We start from the raw sequence: 13,154 nt of genomic DNA on the forward strand, positions 1-13,154 counted from the left end.
CTCCCCATGGAGAAAAGAGTCACTTTCAAAATCCTCACTCACACCTACAAATGCCTACACAACAACGGACCCAAATACCTCAACAACAGAATCAACTTCCACGCACCCAAAAGAAACCTCCGATCTTCCAACCTCATACTGGCAGAAACCCCGCGCATCCACAGAGTAGGCGGAAGATCTTTCTCTCACATTGCAGCCAATACCTGGAACGAGCTATCAGCAGACATCAGACGTGCCCCCTCCCTGAACACCTTCAGGAGACCCTCAAGACCTGGCTCTTCAGCTAAACAGATCTGCAGACACCCCCTCAGTGCCTTGAGACCCTCACGGGTGAGTAGCGCGCTTACAATTCCCTGATTGATTGATTGATTGATTGATTGATTGATTGACTAGCAGGGAAAGGCTTGACTTTTAGAGACCTCTGGCAGCTATTCTTAACCATACTTGCTCAGGAGTTCCGAGAACTTACGTGCCCCAGGTATCTACATCTCCTATGCCTTACTGCATCGGACACTACCACTCATCAGGACACAAAGCAACAGTGAAACACTATACGCCCAAACATGACTCCTAACCTGCAGTGAACAGCGGAGGGGGTAGAGGGAGGTGGGATGAGATTATATTTCTTTTGTTCTTTACATTCCCTGTTTGAATATTTTGGCAAGTCACCTGCCCAGGCTCTGTGTAGCCCATGATTTGATACCTCTTGCAAAGCAAGTTGACTTGCTATTTGTTAAATAAATAAAAAGATTTAAAGCTAAAAATATACGTGTGCCTAAATTTAAATAAATGTTTTTGGGTTTTCATTAATACACATTGAAAGTGATGTATAGAATTTGATAACATTAATTTGCTTATATTTCAATTACATGTATTGTTACATTTTTACGTTAGATGCAAAAATGGTCATCAAAATATTTTATAATTAAATTAAAAAATATACACTAATTTTATTTTTTTAACACTAAAATATATTTATTTATCATTTTGACTAGTTAATTTAATGTAATGTTATTTATTATAGGGTTTTATTTTAATTCTGTAACTCCTCTGATTTCTATGGGAGTAGGTTGCAGTACTAGCTTTAGGCCCTGTGTGGTGCTGAACTTACTCCAGCTCTGATCTGGAGTCATGTACTGCAGTTATAGCTCCCTTTTTGGCCAAAGTACCGTTAGAAGTGCAGTTTCTGAAAAGGAATGGGCATAGTCTTTTGCGAGTAGGTAGCATCCCTTCCTAAGCCCCTCCTTACTCCACCCATCCCCTCCCCTCCCCGTTAGTCATAAGTGTCCCCATTTTCAGAAGTGTAAAAGAAAGACAACAGTTCTTTTCCATCTATGCACCCAGGAACTGGAACAACATCCCTGTATCGATCAGGGCTGCCCCAATGCTGCTCCAAATTCGTAAAGAGTTGAAGACTCTCCTCTTTAAAGAAGACTACCCCACAATGCACAACTCAACTTCCTCTCCTATTATTTGCCAACTTAAAGCTTACCTTTGACCATGTACAGTGCTCCACTGCCTTTTCTCTAGGTTCGCACTATAGAAATTCCACATACATCAATCCATATATATACATACATTCATTTGGGGAGTCCAACTGACCTATTACAATGGTTCTGAACACCATTCGGTTGGACTCCCATTGACTTTATTGGGAGCCTGTGTTCTGACCGACTACACAGGCTTCTATTGAAAAAAGGAGTGGGTGGGGAAAATCATGCACCCTGTGGCAGGCACCCCATGGTGCCTGCCACACTGTGAATGGTATTGAAGAGGGGTCCTGTGAGTACCCCCATGGGCCCTATTTGGTGGGCCTCGGGTGAAGGGGGGCCTGCTATTGGCCCCGAAAGTGGGATTCCAACAGCCAATCTGTGTCAGAACAACTGATTCGGAAAGGCTGTCTGAACCCTACATCATAATACATTGGTCGGAAATGCGCTCCGTAGACCAGTTCAAGTTGGCTCCAAATGACTCTGTTACTCCGAATGCCATTCGGAACCGAGTCAGAAAGTCGGAATGATATCTGACTATCGTAATTGGTCGGTCGGAAGGCTTTCTGAATCAGTCGGAAAGACGAGTTCTGAATCGGATTCGGAAGCACCGAACGCCATTCGGAGCCTTTCCGACCAGCATCATCATCAGTCCCATAGTATCCAGACAGTACAAGCAGATTTATAAGTTTATATATGATCAGTACTTTTTTTACTTAGTTGTTCAACAGTCAAATATAGTGGACACTGGAATTTCCAGCCTCCCTTTACTCTTCTAAACTTGGGGCCAGATATACTAAGGATTGTGCAAGGGCTTACGTGAGTCTGGGTGAGGCATACAAAACTCCACAAAGAGCAGCGACTAATCAACCTTCTTGAGCAACACATATTTTACATTGACAGTTGACCCTAATACTTCATCATTCTCTTGCACTGGAGGGTGTGTCTGGAGATAGCCAGTACAAAACGTAGATTTTAGTGAAATGCCATAAGTTATTGAAATAGTGTGATATGGCTTCTTCTCAAATTCTAACACCAAAGAAAAACAGACACAAGCAAAGAGCCGAAGTGGCATATCATATTATGTACGTGCATGTAACTTGTGTTGTTTATCCTAAAGCAGACATTTTACATATTTGACTTCTGTGCTAGTCTCCACAGAGCAGATTTGCCTTTTTTGACACAGTTCTGCATGATGCAGAATAGCCAGATTTAGGGTGAGATTTGCAGGTGACATAATCAACAGGTGAATCTTTCTAACTCTGGTGCTGTGCCATATTTCATGCAATGCTCAGTTGCATGAAAGACAGTAAATATGAAGTGTGGACTCCCTTGAGGCATCAAGGAAAAAAGACTGACACTCTGGCTTATTAAAGTCTTTGGGTTGTACGACGGTACAACGCAGGTAAAGACATCGTATGCCTTTACCACACATTTTTTACCACTAATGATTTTACCACAAACATGCTTTCACAACGCATGCCATTACCACACATTGTTCTTATTTATACAAACAATGTATTTGTGGGGGGAGACCCCCCACACCCCAATTTACCTTACATCCGTGGTAAAGGCATGCGTTGTAAAGGCATGCACGTGGTAAAAATATCTGTGCTGAAAAATGCAAGGTAAAGGCACAACAAGATAAAAACCTTGTTTTAAAGGCTGTTCCCCAAGTCTTTGTCACACCAGCTTTCCTGCAGCCACAAAGATCAAAAGATTGCAAATAATTTACTGTCTCTGAAGATTTGAAAATGATGTGTAGACCAGCTATGTTCCACAAGATACAGTTTAGTCAAATGAAGTTTGCTTTTTCCAATTTTTTTCCTGCTTACGTTTTGCTGTCATTCTCCATGGTCTCTACCAGCCATGACCAATTATATCTTGCCTATGGCCTAAGACACCTCCAATTACACACTCTCTAACTCAGTATATCACGTGTCTGCATTCTCCAAATCAGAGAATTCAAGTACCTTAAAAGGGTCTTGAGCAGTCTTTGAAACTGAACCCAGCGCATTTGCATGATGGTAAATTCTTTTGTCAATTTGCAATGCCTTGAAGACTTCTCGGTGGGCTTAAATTAAATCCACTAGGTCCTCACCTTCAAAGTGGCTAATATTAGTCCATGAAATCATTTCTGAAAGCTACTAGTGCAATGTTAACAAATGAAACACACTTCAGGTCCTCAAATTATATTTGAAAGTCACAAACCATCATACCCTCCCAAACCATGATAGTCAGTTTTAACCTTCCCTCCATCTCCACTAATAAAGGATACTTTAGGAGCTGGACAGGAATTTTATCTTAACGTTACACCCCATACCAATTATCTTCATAAGTTCTCCCTGAAATACGGTTGAGCCCACCCTGGCCTCTAAGAGTTAGGATGAGCCCGATGATGACGCATGTCACTATTAGAGTGAGTGAGGGCTATAAGAACAAATGGATCTTTCTCCCTTCTCACTCTTCAACTAAGGGACATTACTGAATCAGTATGGTGTAGACCAGAGGTGTCAAACTCAAATTCATCGGGGGCCGCATCAGCAGTTTGGTCACCCTCAAAGGGCCGGTTGTATCTGTAGGACTATGTGTCCACTCTTTATTATCATAAATTATTGTCACTGCATTCAATTATTACTGTTTTTTGTAATAATGTAAGTAATAACTAGCTCTGAAAGCAGAAACATAGTCAGAATAATGGCAAGTAGATATTCAAATGTACAATTATTGTACAATTTATCGAAAAATGATTTTTGTAACAGACAGTAATTTTTTTTTTTTTAAACATACAAATATTGCCAAACACTGTTTATTACACATATGGTAAACACAAGGCATTAACTTTTTTTTAACTTTTCTGACTAGATGGCTGACATCGTTTTCCTGAGGTCAGTCCATTGATGTCTGGCGTTAGGTCTTGTGCTGTAGCAATCCGCAAAACAGCATGGAGGTTATCATCAGTGATGCGTGATCTGAGCTTGGTCTTGTTCAGATTCATGACTGAAAACATCTGTTCACATAGATAGGTGCTCCCAAACATGGACAGAACACGTGCAGCTTGAAGTCGGAGCTGTGGCATCAAAGCAGGGGGGAGGAGACGGTAAAAGTCATCGACTGTCGCATCCTGGAACTTCGCTTTCAGGCTGCTGTTGCACTGAAGTTCTATTAATTTCATTTGAAGGTGATGTGGTGCACTGTCAACATCGATGTTGAAGGGATTGGCAAAGCTGGTAAAGGTTAAGTTTTGTCCTTTAAAGTCAGAAAAGCGTCGATTGAATTCATCAATCAGCCGATTCACTTTGGTACCCAATCGAGCACATGAAAAAGTACCTGGGAATGAGGTTGAGATGCTCTGGCAGATAGGAAAGTGGGCAAGACTGTCTTTTTCAAGCTGTGACTTCCATAGGCGCAGTTTCTCCTGGAAAGCTGTTATTGCCTCATACATTGAGGTTATGACTTGTTTGCGGCCCTGCAGCCTCAGATTCAGTTGGGCGAGATGCTCTGTTATGTCACACAACATGGCAAAATCGCACAGCCAGTTTGGGCTTCCCCTTACTTTGCATAAAAAGAGTAATTTCTTCCAAAAGCTCAAAAAATCTCTTGAGAACGGTGCTCCTACTCAAGCCACCCTACTTCTGTATGGTATGGCACATCTGTATGTTCCATGCCCACCTCCTTCAAAAATTGTTGGAACTGACGATGATTCAGACCCTGTGCACTCAGAAAATTCACTGTTTTCGTGACTGTGGACATTATGTTATCCAGTTGCAGAACCTTGCCACACAGAGCTCCTTGGTGGATAATGCAGTGATAAGTTATCAGCGGCGTGTGGCAATGACTTTTTTTCATTTTCTCTTTTAACAGTCCAACCAAGCCATTTCTCTATCCACACATTGCTGGAGCACCATCAGTAGTAAGTCCCACCAACTTTTCCCAAGGTAATTTCATTTTATTTACGGATTCCTCCACTGCATTGAAGATGTCCCTCCCAGTTGTTGTCCCATACATGGCGACCACATCCAAGAGCTCCTCACTGACAGACAAGTCTTCCTTCACACCTCTTACAAAAATAGCTAGATGAGCTGTATCAGTATTGTCAGTGCTTTCATCAACAGCTAATGAAAATGCCAGATAACTGCATGCCTCTACAGCCAACTTTTTTTTAAATTACAGGCTAGATCCCTGACTCGGTCTGTGATGTGTTTCTTGACAAGCTGACATTGTTAAAAGCCTGTCTCTGCTCAGGGCACACCTGTTCACTTACCTTCAGCATACACTGCTTTACAAATGCACCTTCTGAAAAGCACTTTGAAGCTCGTGCAATTTCTTCAGCCACAAGATAGCTGGCTTTCACTGCTGCATCATTTTTTGCTGTCATTTTTGCAAAAATATTCCGTTGAGAATGCAGGCTACCTTTTAATTCTTGGACCTTTTGTTGCTTTTCCTGGTGGCGAAGGTTAGCAAATTTGGCTCCATGTTTGGTCTCAAAGTGCCGGCGTAAATGGTATTCCTTCATCACTGCCACTGCCTCATAGCAAATAAGACATACCGGCTTGTCTCCATTAATCACAAACATGTATTCACTTTCCCATCTCTCCTAAAATTGCCTTCCCTCTGCATCAACTTTTCTTTTCTTGGACATTTTTGGGTGATTGTAGTTTATGGTCCCTATACCACATAAAGTGACACAGAAGTGGTCAGTATATCCAAAGTTTACCGCTCAGACTTTTAAGCAGAATAAAAGTAAGCAGACCCCCCCTCCCCCCCACATACATCATATGTACTTACAGTACAGGAGAGAAGGGTTCAGGCAGCCGTTGGATCTGTCACATCACAGGATGGCATGCGGTCAATATAAAAACAAGTGGAGGTTTCCTGAATGCATGTAAAGTGGAGGCTTCCTGTGTAGAACAGCCGGCGCCGCTGGAGGGCAGACGTTCTCTGGCTTGTAGGCTGCCGCACATGCGCTGAAGAGGGGCCGCGCATGCGCTGAAGAGGCGGCCTTCTTGTGTCAAAAAAAAAAAAAGCGAGAATAAAAGGTGAAGGCTTTCTTGTGTCAAAAAAAAAGCGAGAATAAAAGGTGAAGGCTGGCGGCCGGCGGCGGCTACGCGGGCCACATGACGAGGTCTGGGGGGCTGGATTCGGCCCGCGGGCCTTGTGTTTGACACCCATGGTGTAGACTCTTTCAGGTGTTCTCCTTCAGTAAGAACACCCCCACCTTCATCATTGGTTGTCTCTTCCCCTTTTCTTTCTCTCTCCTATCTTTACTAGGCACCGTCTTGGATCCAGCAGGAATATCTATTCATTGAACCAATTTTACATAGGGAGGATATATCCCTTCCCACCTCCTCAGTGAGGCCCTCTCTACCCTCGATGATTCCCCACCAAGGGCCTGAATCTTGTGACACAGAGGGCTATACAATAATCAATCAATTTATTGTTACCCAATGGTTTTCAAGATTATAGGTGTTTATATAATAATTTTAGGTCATAATCAACCTAGGATGTAGTCACACTTGCAAGGAGTCAACTGGAGATATATCCACTCATTTTCTTACACCTTGACGAACAACTGAATTAGTCCAAAATCTATTTTACATTGATAGACTCCTCTGATTGTAAGACTCTACAGGTTTTGGCTGTATTTGATGCTGGCCCTATAAGAAAAATACGAAACAGAAGAAAACACATACTTAAAAAAAGCCTCAGTTTTGGTTACATACACGCTGCTTCTTCCTGGACTTAACCATCATGTGAAGGACCCATAAACTTAATGGGGGTGAAGAACGAATGTGAAAACTCTAGGGCCCTTGTCTTAGGATTCTTCAGTGTTCAACTTCACCTGAAGTCACTGAGCGAGGTTAGGAGAGGAGGTAAATCACACAGCCAGAGCAACAAGTGCACATTGGAGATGAGGCAAATGATGCAAATGACGGCAGTCTCTTTCAACTTTCATTCAACTCACTACTTAGAATAAAAAATAATAAACTAAAAGTAAATAAGCATTAATTATCTTATTTCTATAAATGACATAAGTTTACTTTAATACATACCAGGACTTCCAATGCACCATCCTCCACCATGGAAATAAATCATAGCTCTCCTTTGAGTATGTGACGACTTTTTTGGAACATATAAATGAACAGGAACATTATTAAATGTGGTCTTGGTCACTGTGACATTTTCATCTGATGTTGCAGGGGCATTGTTATATGAAATAGCAAGCTCCATAATATCCATGTAATCTACTAGCCCAAGCATATCAGTAAACTCTGCCTGCAAAAAAATAAAGCAACATATTTCAGCATCCTATAACACATGTAAAAAATTTAATTTACATGTCAAACTTAGAATGCCATATCACATATTTCCCAAAACAACAACAATAATACCTATTCATTTCAAGTAATTTGACATTGGTTCAAAGACAATACAAAGGGTGGAAGTTGAACAAACAAGAAATCAGGCTATAGTCTTGTGTCTTTATTGATGTTCCTCTATCTGCTTTCGATGAGTAACAACTGCACAAAATACAACACCAAGTTTATCTCTCTCCTGGTTGACAAATATTATTCAGCGCCTTGTTAAAAATGTATAGGGGCACCTCAATCCTCTCCAAATCATAGGAAGTACATAAACATGACTGCTACTAATGATGAGACTCTCACAATACACAAAGACCCTCTGGGGCAGATTTACAAGAAACAAATGCAGCGCAAATCACTTTGCTGCACCGCGATGCATTAGCTTCGAAGCACAGGGATGCAACATATTTACAATATGTCAGATCTCTGTGCTTCCCGCTGGGCTGACGCACAAACTGCTGCCATGCGCTGGCCCAGGCACCCTTGCACCATGGTGCAAGGATACCTACGTCATGGGGAGTTTGTTTGAGTGCAGAAAGGAGCACCTTCCTCCACAAAAACAATCAATTGGTGTGATTTCCTCCTCCAATGTGTGCTGTAGAATACAGCACGCATTGAAAGAGGAAAAAACAAGGAGAAATGAAAACATTTCTTCTCGTTGCACCACGCTATGTCACCCCTAGGGTGGCGTAGCATTCTGATGAATTTCCAGATTTACGATTGCTCGTAAATCTGGAAATGCATCAGTGGACATGAGTGTTGCGTTGGAGCACCCACAGTAACAGCCATGTCACGCCCCTAACACGCAAAATGTTGCGTGAAAAGAGGCAATATTTACAAGAACACGGTGGCTTTACCTGTGCTTAAAAATATCACTCAGCAGGTTGCGCCGCCAGTGTGTCACGCAACGTAAATCTGCCCCACAGTTACTAATATTTCACATTCATGCTTATTTTTGTTTATTCAAGTATTCAGTTCATATTCCATCATTGATTTATATCATCCATTCTCATTGTGTATTTATATGTTTTACAAACTGTCCTGTCTTCAGGGAAAATGTAGTTTTCACCTTTAGAATTTAAACATAAAGTAAAGCAAAGTCAGACTTCGTATTTGGATAAAAAAAATTTAACAATAAATAAGAAGGCTTTAAATCACAGCGTTCTAGGTAGCACCTACCATAATTGTCTTTAACTACATTTATGTCCACTGGTCCATCATAGTACTCTATAGTTATTCATATTACTGGGCCTTATTTATCCACCCTAACTTCAAGTGAAATGTGATCTCTAATTCTTTCCCCAAAATAAATGTTCTTCTCATAAAGATTAAATCAATTATTTGTGGATCATAGCTGAAAGTCAAAACCACTTAACTTGTCATGTATTTCTTTTATGCTTTTCCCTCATCATTCACTAAGTCTCTGCTACATATTTTTTGTGTTCATGATACTATTTTAGTCATTCATGAATCAGTTCTTTAAACAATATAATCCAATTTGATTAACTATAATATGATTACATATTATGTACTTGTTCTGGGTGCATCCGTCATCTTATATATTATTAATAGATTCCGTCAATGGCCTACTGTTCATCAGTTCTCTCAGTGCCTCCTCATTCACAATTTCATTCCAATATTTCAGTATTTTTTATGTAATCTTGTTAATGTTAATTTAATTTGTAGCGCGCACAGATACTCAAAAGTGTCCCCGCGCAAAGCAAAGAGGGGCAAAATGTCTGAAATTAGGCAAAGAAATATGTTTTCAAGTTCTTCTTGAAAATCAACGGGTCCTGAATGTTCCGGAGGGCGAAAGGGAGAGTGTATTTTTTATGTAATCTTGTCACTTTGCCTTGAATAAACTATGATCATTGCATCAATTCCTCATTATTTTCCCTATTGTTACAAATCAGGGCATGCATTTTGTCAATGCTTGTCATTTTTGTACGTGTTTTTTCTACAGTTCGTTTCGAAGAGCCCCTTCTGAAAATGTTTTGCATATTTATTTTTTATGAATTGAACATGTATCTTTGTAACTCACTATGGGGCATATTATCAAGCACTGCGTTAAAATTATCGCCGCATTAGCGGCAGAAAACTGCAGCTAAAGCATCGATAATGGGCTTGATAATATGCCGCAGAGAATTCCCATAGAAGCCCATGTTGACACCAGAACATGGGATCCTATGGGAATTTTCAAGGGCATATTATCAAGCCCATTATCGCCGCTTTAGCGATAATTTTAACGCCGTTTCTTGATAATATGCCCCTATTTTTTTTAGCCTCAATAAATGGCCCTATCGTAGATTCTCAATAAGTCATTTTGTGAGAAAACTAGTGTCCTCTTTCTCCTTTATTATTTGCCTTATGTTTAGAACCTTTTTGAGGATAATTCAATTTAATTCATCTATTTATGGGTTTCAATATATATCTTGCTATTTGGGCTTCCTCTAGTGTCATAAAGATGATTGATTACAATACTTCTGCCTTGAAATGTAAAATACCAGCTTATTTAGTGTTTGGTCTCCCTTGCTTTGGCCCTGGTGGAGGAGACTTGAAACTATTAAATCAAGATTGTCCCTCATATTTTATATGTTCGCTCTATGCTTGCCTTTAAAATTCCAAATTATATTTTGAAACATGTTCCCGCTACTCAGCTCGATGCCATAACGCATACAAGTGGGATGAAACTGTGACTGCAGAATGGCAGCTGCCGCCATTGAGTCCTAACGCAGATCACTCCCCTGGTGCTCCCATGGCACCTACTATTCGCCACCCCCAGCACTGCTCACAGTGAACCTTGTGGGAGTGACTGTGACCACAAGTAAACAGTTTGCTCTCCTGCAAAGCAGCATGGAGCCGCGAGGGCCTCGGGCGCTAGATGAGAGCAGAGCACTTGAGCCGACAACATCCACCTCATCCCCCTGGCTGGCCCCATGAGCTCCAAGACATGAAACCAACACAGGCTACTGGGTCCAATAATATTCTGCATGTCACCTTGAAGTAGTATGCTTCCCTGTACTGAAGTTGACAGGCAGGGCCTCCTGGACACATCATCAGTGATCGCCCAAGGGTGGCTGCAAAAACCGTAAAAGCTGGCACTAAGCTGGTGAAACAGGGCAGGGGGTCAAGGGAAATGAATGAGAGAGAGGGAGAGTGGGCAGCTGAGCAGCAAAGAGGCTCTGGTGCGTGGAGGGGCCCGGTGCAAGGCCAGTGCAGCTTGTGCACCAGGAGGAGTCTTTAGGCAAGATGTTTTCACCGCCCTCTCTCTACATGGTGGGTCCAAACTAAGTCAAGTCAAGCTAAGAACCAGGGTTGCCCCAGGATGATGAAACACCAGCCATAATTCACAAAAAAGCACATGAGAAAGACCTAGTTGTCTGAGAAGCTGGGCATTACTGAAAATAGTCAAATAATATCTCATGGGAGCACATTAAACATGCATCAAAACACAAATCCGTAATGCACTTTAATTGTCTCTCAACTGCTACTAAACTGCAAACCATCTGCAGAATAAATCTAGTGATCTAACCATGAGGACACAAAGCTCTCTATTACTTTACGCCAATGCCCAAAGTTGCTCTAACAAAAATATAAAGAGAGTAAAAATGGAACAAAGAATTTATAATCAACCCAGGGTGAGGACAACAACAGGAACTAGCCACAACAGAAACTTAGCCAACAACTGCAACTGCCTGTACTCACAGTAGAGCCAAGCCGACAGACATAGTGGCAGCACCTCAAGCAAGCACTGATATTTAGCCCTCTACTGTACCCTATCTGAGAAAAAAGATCAGAGAGAACTTCATGAGGCAAACCTAGACCTTTTATGATCCAAAAGCCAACAAGAAATGTGCAGAAAGCCCAGCCAAATCAAAAAGCAAAAGTGATATATTAAGGGCAGGCACACTGAGGGGGGCCTTGACCGCATTGCATTCCACCTTTAGGAGCTCTCTTGGGCAACAACCAAGAGATCGAGTGCTAACACAAGAAAGGGAATGCATTGGATGCCTGGATCTTCCATCACACAGTGCATTAAGCCCTAAGACAACATGGGTCAACAAAGAGAGCAACATAATAGCAGTGGCAGAAAGCTCAAGGCTTTATTGCAAGTCTGACGGTCCATGGACCACTGCAGCAGCTAGGGATCAGAGATCCCTGGCAGTGGTGCGGCAGTCTTGAGGCTTCAATATGCTTGTTAGGGCGGCTAAGGCCCTGCCTAGCATATTACGAGTTTCCTCATGGCCAAACATTTCATGGCAGTGCGACCCCCCATGAAAAGTGTGGCAGTGAGGAAACAAAAGGCTTCCTGCTCCCTCACGCCATGTGAAAGCACACAGGTGAGCACAACATGTGCCCTTCTGTGTGCATGCAAACCAGTACCTACAGGACATGGACTGCAGCAGTCAATGCCATATTGGGACTGTCTTTGGCGTTCCCATTGCGGTGCCTATTTCATCGGCACGGCCCTGGGAATGTTAAACATCCACCCACCAGACAGGAGAAAACTCTTGATCTGGCGGACGGTCCGTACATCGGTTTGGTGGTGCGGGAGAGAGGCGGTCCAGCTACTGCACTGTCAAACTCTGAATAAAACCCTCATTGTAGCTCTGCAGCAGCACCCTATACAACTGCTTTACCAAGAGCCGAAGCCTGTACCGGCATTAAGCCCTATAGTGACAACTGTCAAACCAACAAACAAATAATTTAATGTCACCTTGAGATCACATGACAACATCAAGGCTATTTACCACTAAGACCACATTCCAAGGATCGACTCCAAACAACCAGGCCAGAAAGCAAGCCCCCATGTCCAGATACTGCATTCATGCTGAGCCTGAGCAATGACCTCATCCGATCACAAAGTAAAAGCAAAGAAATTAGGGGGCAGTTTTACAAGCCCCTTGCGCCTCATTTGCGCCGCCGTTGCGTCACTCCTGTGATGCAGCAGCGGCGTAAACCTTGTGCCACGTTGTGCCCTATTTACAACGTGACGCATCTAGAGAGATGAGTCTCGTTGTAAAGCCCTGCACCACATGAAACCTGCGTCAGGATTCATGTGGGCATTATGGCGCAGGGTGGGCGTTCCCTTGCAGGTACGCCTCGTACACGTGACGCAGTGAAATCTACAAGATTTCACTGAGTCACTTTTACGGCCATGCTGCGTCAAAACCCTGCGCCTGCTTGAAGCAGGCGCAAGGAGTTGCACAGCATGATAGGCATAGGGCGCCCCCGAGACTTGCTGGAGCTGCGGCGCGCTTGCGACGCGACTCCAGCAATGCGCCACCTTTACGACAGG

General features: G+C 42.5%; 1 protein-coding gene across 1 annotated transcript in view; it reads right to left on the reverse strand.

Moving 5' to 3' along the window:
• LOC146785613 (arylacetamide deacetylase-like) overlaps positions 1 to 13,154 on the reverse strand; it is a 105,251-nt gene that overhangs the window by 53,455 nt on the left and 38,642 nt on the right. The window contains exon 2 of the mRNA XM_085634873.1: positions 7,544 to 7,766. Within this exon, the coding sequence (XP_085490999.1) occupies positions 7,544 to 7,766 (223 nt within the window). The remainder of the gene's footprint in view (positions 1 to 7,543; positions 7,767 to 13,154) is intronic.

This window comes from Triturus cristatus, chromosome 11, assembly GCF_964204655.1.
Source record: "Triturus cristatus chromosome 11, aTriCri1.1, whole genome shotgun sequence".
Taxonomy (NCBI): Eukaryota; Metazoa; Chordata; class Amphibia; order Caudata; family Salamandridae; genus Triturus; species Triturus cristatus.